General features: G+C 39.9%; 2 protein-coding genes across 3 annotated transcripts; both read left to right on the top strand.

The window, feature by feature from the left end:
• The first annotated feature begins 590 nt into the window (after positions 1 to 590).
• LOC128453919 (uncharacterized) lies at positions 591 to 3,583 on the top strand. 2 transcript variants are annotated; one of them, XM_053437044.1, is made up of 10 exons: positions 591 to 749; positions 881 to 1,204; positions 1,383 to 1,682; positions 1,809 to 1,857; positions 2,071 to 2,168; positions 2,305 to 2,339; positions 2,732 to 2,788; positions 2,895 to 2,945; positions 3,106 to 3,180; positions 3,326 to 3,583. In XM_053437044.1, exons 1-10 carry the CDS (start codon positions 704 to 706, stop codon positions 3,386 to 3,388), a joined length of 1,098 nt encoding a protein of 365 aa, XP_053293019.1. In that variant the 5' UTR covers positions 591 to 703; the 3' UTR covers positions 3,389 to 3,583. The 2 variants fall into 2 exon arrangements, with proteins under 2 accessions (XP_053293019.1, XP_053293020.1); XM_053437045.1 differs by lacking the exon at positions 2,732 to 2,788.
• A 1,375-nt stretch (positions 3,584 to 4,958) lies between these two features.
• On the top strand, positions 4,959 to 11,475 carry vdac2 (voltage-dependent anion channel 2). The gene is made up of 9 exons (XM_053437046.1): positions 4,959 to 5,119; positions 6,362 to 6,433; positions 6,541 to 6,590; positions 7,336 to 7,488; positions 7,611 to 7,663; positions 8,482 to 8,709; positions 9,523 to 9,673; positions 9,778 to 9,835; positions 10,570 to 11,475. The coding sequence occupies exons 2-9, from the start codon at positions 6,367 to 6,369 to the stop codon at positions 10,659 to 10,661; spliced, it is 852 nt and encodes a 283-aa protein (XP_053293021.1). The 5' UTR covers positions 4,959 to 5,119; positions 6,362 to 6,366; the 3' UTR covers positions 10,662 to 11,475.
• The last annotated feature ends 907 nt before the right edge of the window (positions 11,476 to 12,382 follow it).

Below are 12,382 nucleotides of genomic sequence, written 5' to 3'. Positions count from 1 at the left end.
AGAAAGAAAAATAATGGAAAGGAAGAAAGGAGTGGTAAGGAACAGAAGGAAGAAAGACAGCACAGATAAAAAAAAATGTCCTCAATCTCCACCATTGATTTAGATAATTACGTATAACGACCACCTGGCTCTAATGCTGACAGACAGACACACACACACACACACACACACACACACACACACAGACACACTGAATAACTTTTCTGATATATCAGCCATATGTTAAATAACTGACAAAAATGTCCAAGATGTTCAAATCAAACCTTTATGACAGAAATGTAATCGAGAGTTGATATTTTACAGTTCAACCTCGTTGTCGACTCTGATCTTCATGATTATGGAATCCATTTTTTTTTAATCAGTAATTACCAGTATCCACACAAGTAGGTTGACAGATATCGTGGGAAATGTTCGATCCATTGACCCTGTTGACCCCAGCTCAACAGATAATAGAGGGATCCCATGTACCAAACCCAACGAGGCCATATTGTTTCGCCCAGCAAACAACTGTCATGCCTAAGAGGAAGTAGAATTGAAACATGCAATTGCATATTGAGCGACATTTGGAGATAGCAATCAACATGTAACCAATGTAATGCAACTTCCTTAGAATAGGAGGAAGACAGTTTTGGTAAACTAGGAAGTAGAAAGCCAGTCTTTCATTGCACTGGGTTAGTGTTGTTCAGTCTCCTCAATCTCTGCCATGACTCTTCATCTCAGTATTCTTCTCATCCTCACTGGACTCACAGGTCAGACGCAGGGCTCATGTTAAATTTGTTCCTATACGTGTGTTTCTAATGACCGCAAATGTACTAGTTTTTATTAAATAAATTGGAGAGAAATTGTGATCTGTTCAACACTGTATTTGTCCTTGTTGCAGGAGTTCACAACGAAGAAACCTCTGTCAGTAAAGTTCCGGTGAAGGCTAGAGGTTCTATCACCATCCCATGTCTCTATGACCCAATCTACAGAAACAACGTCAAGTACTTGTGTCAGGGTTACACTTTTTTCAATTGCGATGATGTTGTTAAAAAAACAAAAACCAATAGTTCAGGAAACGTTTTGGTCTGTGATCACAAATCCCAGAGCATCTTCACTGTAACTATCAAAGATCTAAAGGTCATGGACAAACATTTCTGGTGTAGTGTGAAGATCAAAAATGGAGCAGATGATGGATCGTATTTTCAACTGTCGGTCACCAGTGGTAAGAGCCTTTAACTCACCTTTGAGCACATTTCAAATACTTTAGACTGACTGCTATGTTTTTGGTTTTATGTGATTCTTTATTAATCAAATGTTTTTTAATATTTTCCCAATTCCCCAACATCTACCAGTTATTCCTCCCACAATTTTCTTTTAAATACTTATTATCCCCCCCCCAGGTTTGCCTGGTCTTTATGTGGATCATCAGGAAATCGGTGGATTCATTGGAGAGAGTATAACCATCAGTTGTAACTACAGCACTGCTGGAGAAATTAAGTGGTGCAAATTGGGCAGGAGCTGTGTGACAGGGCAGTCGGGAGCAATAGATGGAACAATAGTAACCATAGACTCCGGGGGCCTCAATGTTTTCCATGTGTCTATGAGCGGACTGTCAACAGGAAGCATCGGCTGGTATTTGTGCGTTAAAGGAGACTTGCAGATGCCAGTGCATGTCAATGTTACTGAGAAACCCACCACTAGTAAGTGCTACCAGTGATTATGAACATAAATGTTTTCCCTGTATAACCATTTGTAAATGTGTGATTCATTTTTAGGATTAATTATCGTGTTACTCTTTTAATCTCGTTCCTGTTTTTGAATCATAGCCACTCTTGCAACAACCGGATTGAGCACTGGAGGCCAAAAACAGCAAAGGTCAGAATTCTTTCCATTTTAAAGAACTGAAAAAGTCCTGCCATGCATGTTTTTAAAGACACTTTATTTGAATTTAGACTTGCATAGGCGATATTCAGAGATTAATTTGTAATAATAAAAATATATATATATAAGAATGATTTATTTTACATTACATTGTACTTAAGCACATTGTACTTAAGTTCATCTTTGTGCTCAAAATGTCGTCTGCAGCCCTTCCATAGACCTAAAGAGCCTCATCATCACTCTGAGTTTGTTGATCGTCATTGTGCTCGTGACCTCGTTCATCTGGATTATGTTGAGAAAGCACAGTAAGTCTTAGCTGAACTTTGATAAATACAATTCATAACTAATTTGTTAGTGGCTTTTAAATCATTTTACTTAATATATTGAGTACGGTGAACATTGAGAGGCAGTAACATGAGATCCTCACTGTTTAACTTTTAGAGCAAAACAAGCCAGAATCATCAGCGATCACAACGGTAAGAGACGCCTGATATTTCCCATAATGGAGCCACAATTTAAACAGAGGGGCCAATTATATGTCTAACATCAATGCACAATTCCAGATTCAGTAAGGTGCTTATTTAAGTTATTAATTTGATCCCCTGCCTGCGTCCCTGGATTATATATAGGTGAAGGTTAAAGGAAAATACAGAAACACAGTGAAATGTTAATACCATAGGGAATGAGCACAATTGAGATGGATTAAACTGGTGCTTGTAAGGTTATAGTCAGTTTTATAATGTGTTGGTCTGGGACCTATCTGTTTACAATGGTTCATGGTTCTTATGTCTCAAACATATAGATTATGAATTTTAATGTGAGGCATAACTGAAAACTTCTGAATCCATTTTGGTTTCTTCCTTCACAGGCTGAAGCGGATGCAACGTACTCCGATGTCAAACCCCAAATGAAAACTTCAGCGAAGGTAACACAGTTATTTTAAGAAATCGAGAGTGAATTTGACTAGTTAGTCGACAGAATCTCTGCAACAGAAGTTACAGTTTACATTTTCCTTTCCCCTTTTGAAACAGTGTGAAGAGGAAGTACTGTACTCGACTGTTGGGTTCAAATCATCAGACCAGGTAACCCTATAAATCAAACATTTGGATTAAACTAGAAGACACAAATATGCTGAAACATAACTTATTAATTCACCAAGTGCAGCTAAATATAACCAGTTTGAAATCCAAACAGAAAATCTACCATTTCAATATTTTTGTGTTTGCCCCTCCCCCCTCCAAGAGACTATGTGCTGAAACTGACGTGGATGTGTTGTACAGTTCTGTGGTTACCACTAAACACAAAAGAGTAAAACGGGTAAATATAAAAACTACTGATCTCAAACTTACATTGTTTCTCATGTTCTGTATTTCACTTGTTTCAAATACTTTTCGTTCATGGTCTCAGAATATTGTTATTATCCTCTTCTCTAATTGTCAAATTTGCTTCTGTTCTCCAACAGGCTAAAGCACAAGATACAGATGTTTCATACAGCACGTTGGCTCTGACCGGCCAAAATACTTGAACGGTTCTGTATCTGTAAATCATTTATTAATGTTTTTTTTCCAGGATATACTGCAGCAATTAGTTTTAAACGTGTATTGCTTTGTAGTGCTGTAGATTCTTTCTACTTTTTTCTACCATTCGCTGACTAGAAAACATCAAGAAGCATTTGCCTGTTTGTTTGATAAATGTTATAAATAAAATGTTTGCATTTCCAGGGGATGAGATCATGTTCATAGTCCATCTCACCACAACCTCATACTGGGAACATACATTCAGGATTTTTGGAAACTTTCCAATTCGTGAGAGGAGAATTACTGTAATATATTGTTTGATTTCATAAAAAAACAAACAATTAAACACATTTAGCGAGTAACACAATCAAATGAATTACGGATTATGTATTGCTTAATTCTCGAGGCCGCCAGACCGGTGCTCGGCAGGTGGCCGTCCTGTGGCCGTACAGGCAGGCCTCCCGAAAAATATTATTTTGCCCTTTTTCTAGAATTATTATTATATTTATTTTTACTATTATTGCACATGATCAAAACATTCAGTATAAGAGACTTGCAGGTCCAAATATTATCTATCTATCTATCTATCTATCTATCTATCTATCTATCTATCTATCAACAGCCTATAATCCCATTGTTTATACAGTGTTTATGAGATATTATCTGTAACTAAATGTGATTTCAATTGTAGTGGCCCATTTAAAAATAAATGAGAGGGTATAAAGGAGAGGCGGTGGACTAGTGGCAGAAACTTGCACTATGGGAAGAAAAGGTCTCTGGTTCGACTCCACGGAGAAACAACAAAAGACGAACCTGGATTGATCTGTCCAAAAATCTAAGAGGATTCTCCCTACCCTGTCTAGTGCCCCTGAGCAAGGCACCTTGCTCCCTGGGCACTGTACATGGTCGCTCACTGCTCTGTGTCCTGCAACAGATGGGTTAAAAGCAGAAGTTAAATTTCCCTACCTGCATGAGTGTGCCTGTGCATGTGTTTGGGACAAATAAATGCATCTTAATCTTAATCCGCTTTTGGAGAAAAGAAAACCACCTTGTCTGAAGCCGGTTACTCTTAAAAATTCAGAGTGCAAAATTTAGTGACATCTAGTGATGAAATTGCACGTTGCAGCTGAATACCCCTCAACCCTTCCAAACATGAGAGAGAACCTGAGGAAGCCTTCAGTTGTCCCAACAACTCAAAAGTTGTTAGTTTGTCCAGTCTGGGCTACTGTAAAAAACATGGTCCATTCTAGGGTAGAGAAAACAACAGTTTGTACAATGTAGATAAAACACATTATTGAAAACATCAGTAGGATTGTTTTGTATTAAATGTCTGTCAATAGATCCCCTCACCTAAATATTACACACTGATCCTTTAAGTCATAATTATGAGATAGTAAGTTATAATAAGTCATTAATTTTAGAACATTTGTCACGATAATGAATTACAGGATCTTTATTTTTTTCATCATAGTAGCAAAAACGGTGTTCCGTAGGTATTCGGTGATCATTGTAAGAAAAAACATTTCAATATTGACTTTCGCCCGTGACGTAAAAGGTACTTTTACTCAGGCACATGTGCGGCCGCCTCGGGTCCTGAGCCGCGGCTGTGATAGGTGTGGGTCTCGTTGCGGTACAGTCTCCTTCAGCTCGCCCTCCAACTGGTGAAGCCTTCCCCCGGCCGTGTGAGGAACATCTTTCTGGAAGTCACTTAACTTAACCTCCAGCCTCATCTCTAACCGGTAAGAGAACCATCTGCGCGGTCTGACACTGTTCTGTACCCGTTAACGAGCGACAATCTGCGGCGGAGGGTGTTTGACACTTGCCGGTACTCTGCAGGCTAACTAAGCTAACTAAGCTAGCTGCAGTAGGCGCGCTGCGTCTGACACATGTCGAGTAAAACCATGGCAGCTTTTCCTTGTGTTACACGCTTCATTTGTGGCTGGTGAGTCGGTGTATGTTTTATTTAAAGTAAATGAAGTAAATTAATCAGAACTTTGCTACTTTCATTTCGACCGGGCGCTTCGTTAACCTCCCTCTGGCCTAGTTGGCAGATGTGAGCTGGTTGCGAGTGAACACTTGAATTAACACATCTCGCTAATTGTCACCGGCGTGTGCGTGGCCACGGCAAGCTGTGCCTGCCAACTCCCGTGGAGGAGTAGTTTAAACGGGAGACTGTTCTGAACAGGACAAAATGGCTCCTGTCTCCCTCAGTGTAACCTTGTCCATCGGCTGTTACACATTTGTCCTCCCTGTGACTGTCCACCCGCAGCACCACAATGCCGGGTCTGCGTCAGATGGGACCTGCACAGTGTAGCTAGTAATGTTTGTTCATTTTAAATGTGCGTTCGGAGGCAGTAAATGTCCTCAACTGGGAAAAATTAAGCTGATCCTGTAACAGAAGGGGTTGGACAGTGTGCACAGAAGACTGCAGTCCCCACAGTCTGAAACAGTAAGAGTGTGAGCTGCTAGAAAAACCACCGTGTCATCTACAGGACGGTGGAGAGTAGTGTTGGATGTAAATGTCGAACCCCCTAGGGGAAGGCCTTCTGCAGCTTTCCACTCATCAGCTGTGGCCACTGCAGCAGGACGGGATACAGCCTCGTGTCGACATACTCATATTTACCATTTTGTTAGAATTAATAATATTTGCCACCACAGTTCCTGTATACATATACGAGTAAAACTGACTTTGAAGCGAATTTACATTGTTTGCATGCAAATAAATCCTACAATATCTCCATGGATTATGTATATTGAATGAGTGGTGTTCAAAAGTCTTAACCTTCCATGGCAGTACTTACGTTTTGTATTCATACAGTAACAGTTGGGGTCCTATTATAAAATGTATTGTTGAAATCATACAAAATCAAGCTATAGCATTATTGTCATGATGTGTAACTGGACACACACACACACACACACACGTGGAAATGTACCGCAATGATAGATTTAAGCATTTTTTATTTGGCTTCTGTTTACAGATACAATGGCCGTGCCTCCCATGTATGCTGACCTGGGCAAGTCTGCCAAAGACATCTTCAACAAAGGCTATGGTATGATTCTCCACACTCTGACCAATTATTTCTGTGATGATAAACATTTTCTTCTGCCAATATGGTTGATGTTGCAGACAAACTCTGAAAAACATTCTTCTCTCCAGGTTTTGGCTTGGTGAAGCTCGATGTCAAGACTAAGTCAGACAGTGGAGTTGTAAGTACATTTCTTACGATTGTGGTTTCACAAAATTAATATAACTAACTGTACTTTATAGTTCAACCAAGTTAAATTAGTGACATCTCCTGGCTCTGCTTTGAAAATATTTATTGTGCATTGTTGGCCATAAAGATAAAAAGCTGGCAATGTGGCCCATCCACAATAATTCTGTGATCAATTTAACTGTGCTCGATCCTCAATTGTCCTCAACCTCTTGTTTTTCTCCAAGTATCAGTAATGAATGACCCATACATTTACCTGATACTGTCTGTCTCTGTATATTTGCATGCATGTGTCTGCCTGTTACTTGAGTGTGGTCCTCAAGTCACCAACTGTAGTGGGATTTACCTCAGAGGCAGCTTTGAGCACACTGGCAGATATTTGTGTGTTAAGGACAGATATTGTCACTATGGTAGTGTCACTACTGTGTTAGATAAATTCACAAAACTTAAAGTTATGTAACTGTGATCAAAATGAAGGCTGACTTTAAATATGGGTGTGGTCCACACCCTGAATGCAAAGTATTACTCATACAAAGTAGTAAAGACTGCTGAGCACCTATGAGTCAGAACATCAACATCTCAAGCTTATCTCTGGTTTGCTTCAAAATATAGTTTTATGGTAATGCTTCCATTGACTGTAGTTTATTTCATTGGGGTTTGTTTCATTCAGTCACGTGTCTTAATGTTTTTTTTTTTTTTTTTTTAAATGTAATTTTTTTTTCTATAACCGTCTCTTGCAGGAATTCAAAACATCTGGATCCTCCAACACTGACACCAGCAAAGTGGCAGGTAGCCTTGAAACTAAATACAAGAGGTCAGAATATGGTCTGACCTTCACTGAGAAGTGGAACACTGACAACACCTTGGGAACAGAAATCACAGTTGAAGATCAGGTTAGATTTACAGATTTCCTCCATCTGTTTAACAACCACTGTCTGAATACTCTACACATTTCACTTGATGGAGCAACATTCATTTCTGTAACTGTCAAATGAACTGTTCTGTTTTCTCACAGATTGCCAAGGGACTGAAGTTGACTTTCGACACAACCTTCTCACCAAACACTGGGTAAGTTCATGGTTAGAATAAAGTGTTCATGAAAAAGTTAGTTCCGTGTTACTTTATCTGAAATGTAAACCACTGCGCTGCCTCTCAACTGGACTAGTGTTGGTAACCTGATCTGTGCTGCTGACAAGTGGAGTGGCCACATGTGAGCCTGACCTCAGTATGCAGTTTTTCTACTGGAACATTTCTACAATTGGCTGTTGGGTCTTACATATTTGTAAGTTTGGATGATGTTTTGTGGTTCTCGGGAGGAAATAAGAGACTAGTGGGTCCATGAGGGCACGTGCCTGCTTTCATATTACGTGTAGGCAGGTTGTCAACGTTTGAGCTCTGTGTCTACATTGAGACTGCATGTTCAAGGCTTCAGTGTCGTGCTCCCGACTGAGAAATAAAGACCAGCAGCGAGCTAAAGGCTGGTTTGTAGAAAGAGATGTGGAGGTTTGGCAAATTCTGCCTTCAAGTAAGCCATTAATCAAACCTCGTGATGTGGGTGATCTTTTTTTTTTTTTAATGTCCACCAATGTTTCCCCTGAAGAAAAATACAATTTGTTGGCCTGCTTGGAACATGAGCTGACAGTTGGCATTCAGCCTGGGTGTGGAGTTAGCTCTATGGGATCATAAATCTGAGCCAGTGGTTCAACAACTCGGTGGGGGGGATTACGTTCCCCAAGGTTTTTTATTTAATGTTTATTTTTCTAAATCTTTGCAGTCACAGCTTATTGTTTACTGCACACGTGTAACTGGACCCTCGTTAACAGGTAATACTGATCTGACTTGATTGGGTTCTAAGTTTGAGGTTGACCAATGTTTCTCACCAACAGCAAGAAGAGTGGCAAAGTTAAGACCGCCTACAAGCGCGAGTTCGTCAACCTTGGCTGTGATGTCGACTTCGACTTTGCTGGCCCCACTATCCACGGGGCGGCCGTTGTCGGCTACGAGGGGTGGCTCGCCGGCTACCAGATGAGCTTCGACACTGCCAAATCCAAGATGACCCAGAACAACTTTGCCATTGGTTACAAGACTGGAGACTTCCAGCTCCACACCAACGTGTAAGTTACTGACTCCTCGCTAACGGGTTGGAATCTTCAGCCCACTTAGTCAACAAAGAGAAGTGTAACTTCTTTGCTTGTATATAGTTAGCTGTACATGTGTGGTCATGTGCAAACCATTACAAATATAGAATAAATAATGTAACAATGAAAAAGTCCAACACAAACCTCACATTGCTTTATGGAGCTTGCTATGGTTAAATACAAACCAACGCATCCTGAAGAGCTTTTACAGCCTGAAGGAAGAAATGCAGCAGAGCAGCTTCATGTTTGACCTAGAAAGTAACTCAAAGTGAACTTGTTTACTTCTAAAGAATTCTGGGTGTGGTTTAAATGAAATGCACAAGTGTAGTCCAAGCAAATTAACTCTCTAAACGGCTGTATGCACAAAAACAGGTTCTTTAGATACATCACAGGAGAGATAATAGGTTTGTTCATTTAGCAAATTCAAAATCACAATCAAATTACTAATGGCTTGAATTTATATAGCACCTTCAAGAGACCCAAGGATGCCTTATGTGTGTCCTTGGGGACAAAAGAGAAGAGAAAGTATTTCGCACAAAACAGGATATAAATAAACTGCCGTAATGGCAGGGTAGAGCCTATAAATAGCATTGACTTTGAGCCAAAGCTGCAGCTGTAACAGTTCAATACATTAATATGCCATCACTACTCATTTATTAAAACTGTAATATAAAAGGAAAGGACGAGCCTGGATGTTCCTTCAAGCTGCTGGAGACACCTTCCACACGCTTAAAACCTTTTTTAGCTTCCAAATATTAACTGTAGCTGGATATTTCTCATCTGTTTCAGGAATGACGGAGCAGAGTTCGGAGGCTCCATCTACCAGAAGGTGAGCGACAAGCTGGAGACAGCCGTCAACCTGGCCTGGACCGCTGGCAGCAACAGCACACGCTTCGGTATTGCAGCCAAGTTCCAGCTGGACAAGGATGCCTCCATCAGCGTAAGTGGAGCAGCACGGACACTCAGAGCGATGTGGATGAGGCAAAAGAAAGATTTGACCACTACTTATCATCTACTGACTTGTGATGTTTTGTTTTGTTCTAGGCTAAAGTGAACAACAATAGCCTTGTTGGTGTTGGATACACCCAGACTCTTAGACCAGGTAAGTGAACAGTGGAAGGATGTGCCGTACAAAATGTTTACAGATGAGATTCATTGTAGTTATCCCCTACATGTTAAGTTCACCTACCTAATATTTTGGTCCTGACTCCTTGTATTCACCACTTAAACACTGAGACTAGGACTGTGCCATAAAACGATAAAGATAATCATAGCAATATAACTTTAGCTCGATAGAAATATAAGACGTGGTCGATAGAACTCATTCCATCCGTGATTTGACGGACAACACGAACAGCCAATGATAATGAGTATAGTGCTGCACCGAACCAATCCCGTGGTTGGAATAGTGCCCAATCAGGTTAAGTTCACGCACAGAGTGTATGAGTAGCAGCCAGCAGCAGCCCACGTGCTAATGTTTGTGTTACTGCAGCCGTACGTCAGGAATGGGAGCGAGATAAAAGAGAACATTTTATAAAAAAATATACCATCTGAAGTGGAAATGACAAATGGTAATTTGATATATATATATATATATATATATATATATATATATATATATATATATATATATATCTCAATATTGACTAAATATTTTTTATTTATTTTCTTATCGCCCAGCCCTAAATAAGAGTGTTTCATTTATTGACCGAAAATATACTCCTTTTTAGCAAAATAACTACCTATGTTTCCCATCAACCCCAAATTTCAACTTCTGACACTCAATTCAGTGTTTGCACATGAAATGCTTAACGTTGATTCCTCTTGCCCGTGCAGGCGTGAAACTCACCCTGTCTGGCCTGGTCGATGGCAAGAACATCAACGCCGGAGGCCACAAGCTCGGCCTGGGCCTGGAACTGGAAGCCTAAGCTTTCGTCATACTGCAAAGGACTAGGGAATATCAGAAGAATCTGGCCTTAAAATGTATGTCCAACTCAAACCAGCAAAGGGATATCTGGGAGAGATCGAGTCAAAGGCTACGACAGCAAACATCAACTTGGGGGCCACTTCCAACTCGGTGCTTCTGTCATTTTACCTTTGTTGCTTTTTTTGCTTTGTAACTGCGTCTAATCAAGAGACAGTTGGTGGTGTACTATTTATAAAACATTGTCATTGTTCCTTTCCACTACTGCCATAATAATGAAATCCAATACAATCCCTTTGCCTGTCATGAGCTGTGTTTCTTTGAACATCGGGTGATGGTTTGTGTGGTGAGCGATGTCGTTCCTTCTCTCTGATTTATACACTCACAATCATCTGATATTCCTTTGTCATTTGCAAACCTTGATAAGTACACTAGGCTTTTTTCAGCTTTTATTTAAATACTGCTGCACCCTTCCTTTCATGCACACAAGGACAAACTATAGCTCTACTGTCTTGTTTTTTGTCGGTCCTCTGGGGTTGTGACCTTTACCTGGGAGGTCTCGTGAAGATGGCTCCTTAAGGAACCAGTAAACGTGGCCGACCAAGCAGAATTTAGTTTTTCTTTGTTCTGTGTTAACAGACAACCGGGGCACACAGTGTTCACAATAATGCCAAACAATCCTTGTCCAGAAGAGGTGTGACTTAGTTGCACACATGCACTCTTGGTTTTTCCATGTACCGGGCCGAGACTAAGCCCACAGGAAGTCGTGGAGGTCCTTATGTGTATGTATAAGTTTTCAATAAAGTCTTTGAACTCCACAGGTGCATGTTTTTTAATGTGATATTATACTTGCACAACAAAAACGGCTCATTTACTAGTTTGCTTAATGTTGTCAATTAGAAGTCTTGGATGAGTAGTTAACTGAGTGCTAATCAAAGTTATGAATAGTCTAGTTTTCAGTTACATCCACTAGCTTATCTTTACATTACATTTCGTTTAGCTGATGCTTTTATCCAGGCGAAATAAAATCAGTTGGTTCAACCATGAGGGTACAAACCCAGAACAACAGGAATCAAGAAAGAACAATTTCTTCAAAAATAAAGCAAAACTACAAAGTGCTATAAGTAAGTGCTACTAAATTGTTAGTTTAAAATCTTATTCAAGGTGTAGTCGGTATTATCTGACCTGTTAAGGTAACTTACCCAATGGAAAAAGTTATTAAAGACTCCAGAACATCTTCAGACATTTTTCAGAGGTCCTGCAGTCTATTTAAAGACCAGTCGAACTATAATTAGACCGGCCGGTGTTTTTATTTAAATAGTGTCACTAACAGCAGTTTCATCTTAAGTCTTTAATCTCCTGCATCTTTGCTCACCAGCAGTCTGTCAAATCATCTCGACCTCAGTCCTATTTGAGCAGTGATTCTCCATTTCCATGTCCTAGAGTGAAGTTGAAGTCTTTGAGTTAGTGATTCAAGTTTTATTTTGGAAAGGATTATGCATATTTCCACAGCAAACTCGTTTTTCACTTAGGACTGTTTGGCTTGATGAGAGCACCTGAACTCCAGGGTCTTATTATGAATACCTGAGAAGTGTTGGCTTTAAGAGGAAATGAATAAAAGGCTAATTAAACCAAATGGACACATTCTTACAAAGCATTAATAAAGAGACTAAATTATTCAAAGACATGAGAAGTAAATGAAAGGATAAGGTTTAGTTTATACAT

The sequence above is a fragment of the Pleuronectes platessa genome, chromosome 12 (genome assembly GCF_947347685.1).
Source record: "Pleuronectes platessa chromosome 12, fPlePla1.1, whole genome shotgun sequence".
In the NCBI taxonomy this organism is placed as follows: Eukaryota; Metazoa; Chordata; class Actinopteri; order Pleuronectiformes; family Pleuronectidae; genus Pleuronectes; species Pleuronectes platessa.
The sequence above is the reverse complement of the archived record's forward strand: the minus strand, read 5'-3'. Positions and strand labels throughout refer to the sequence as shown.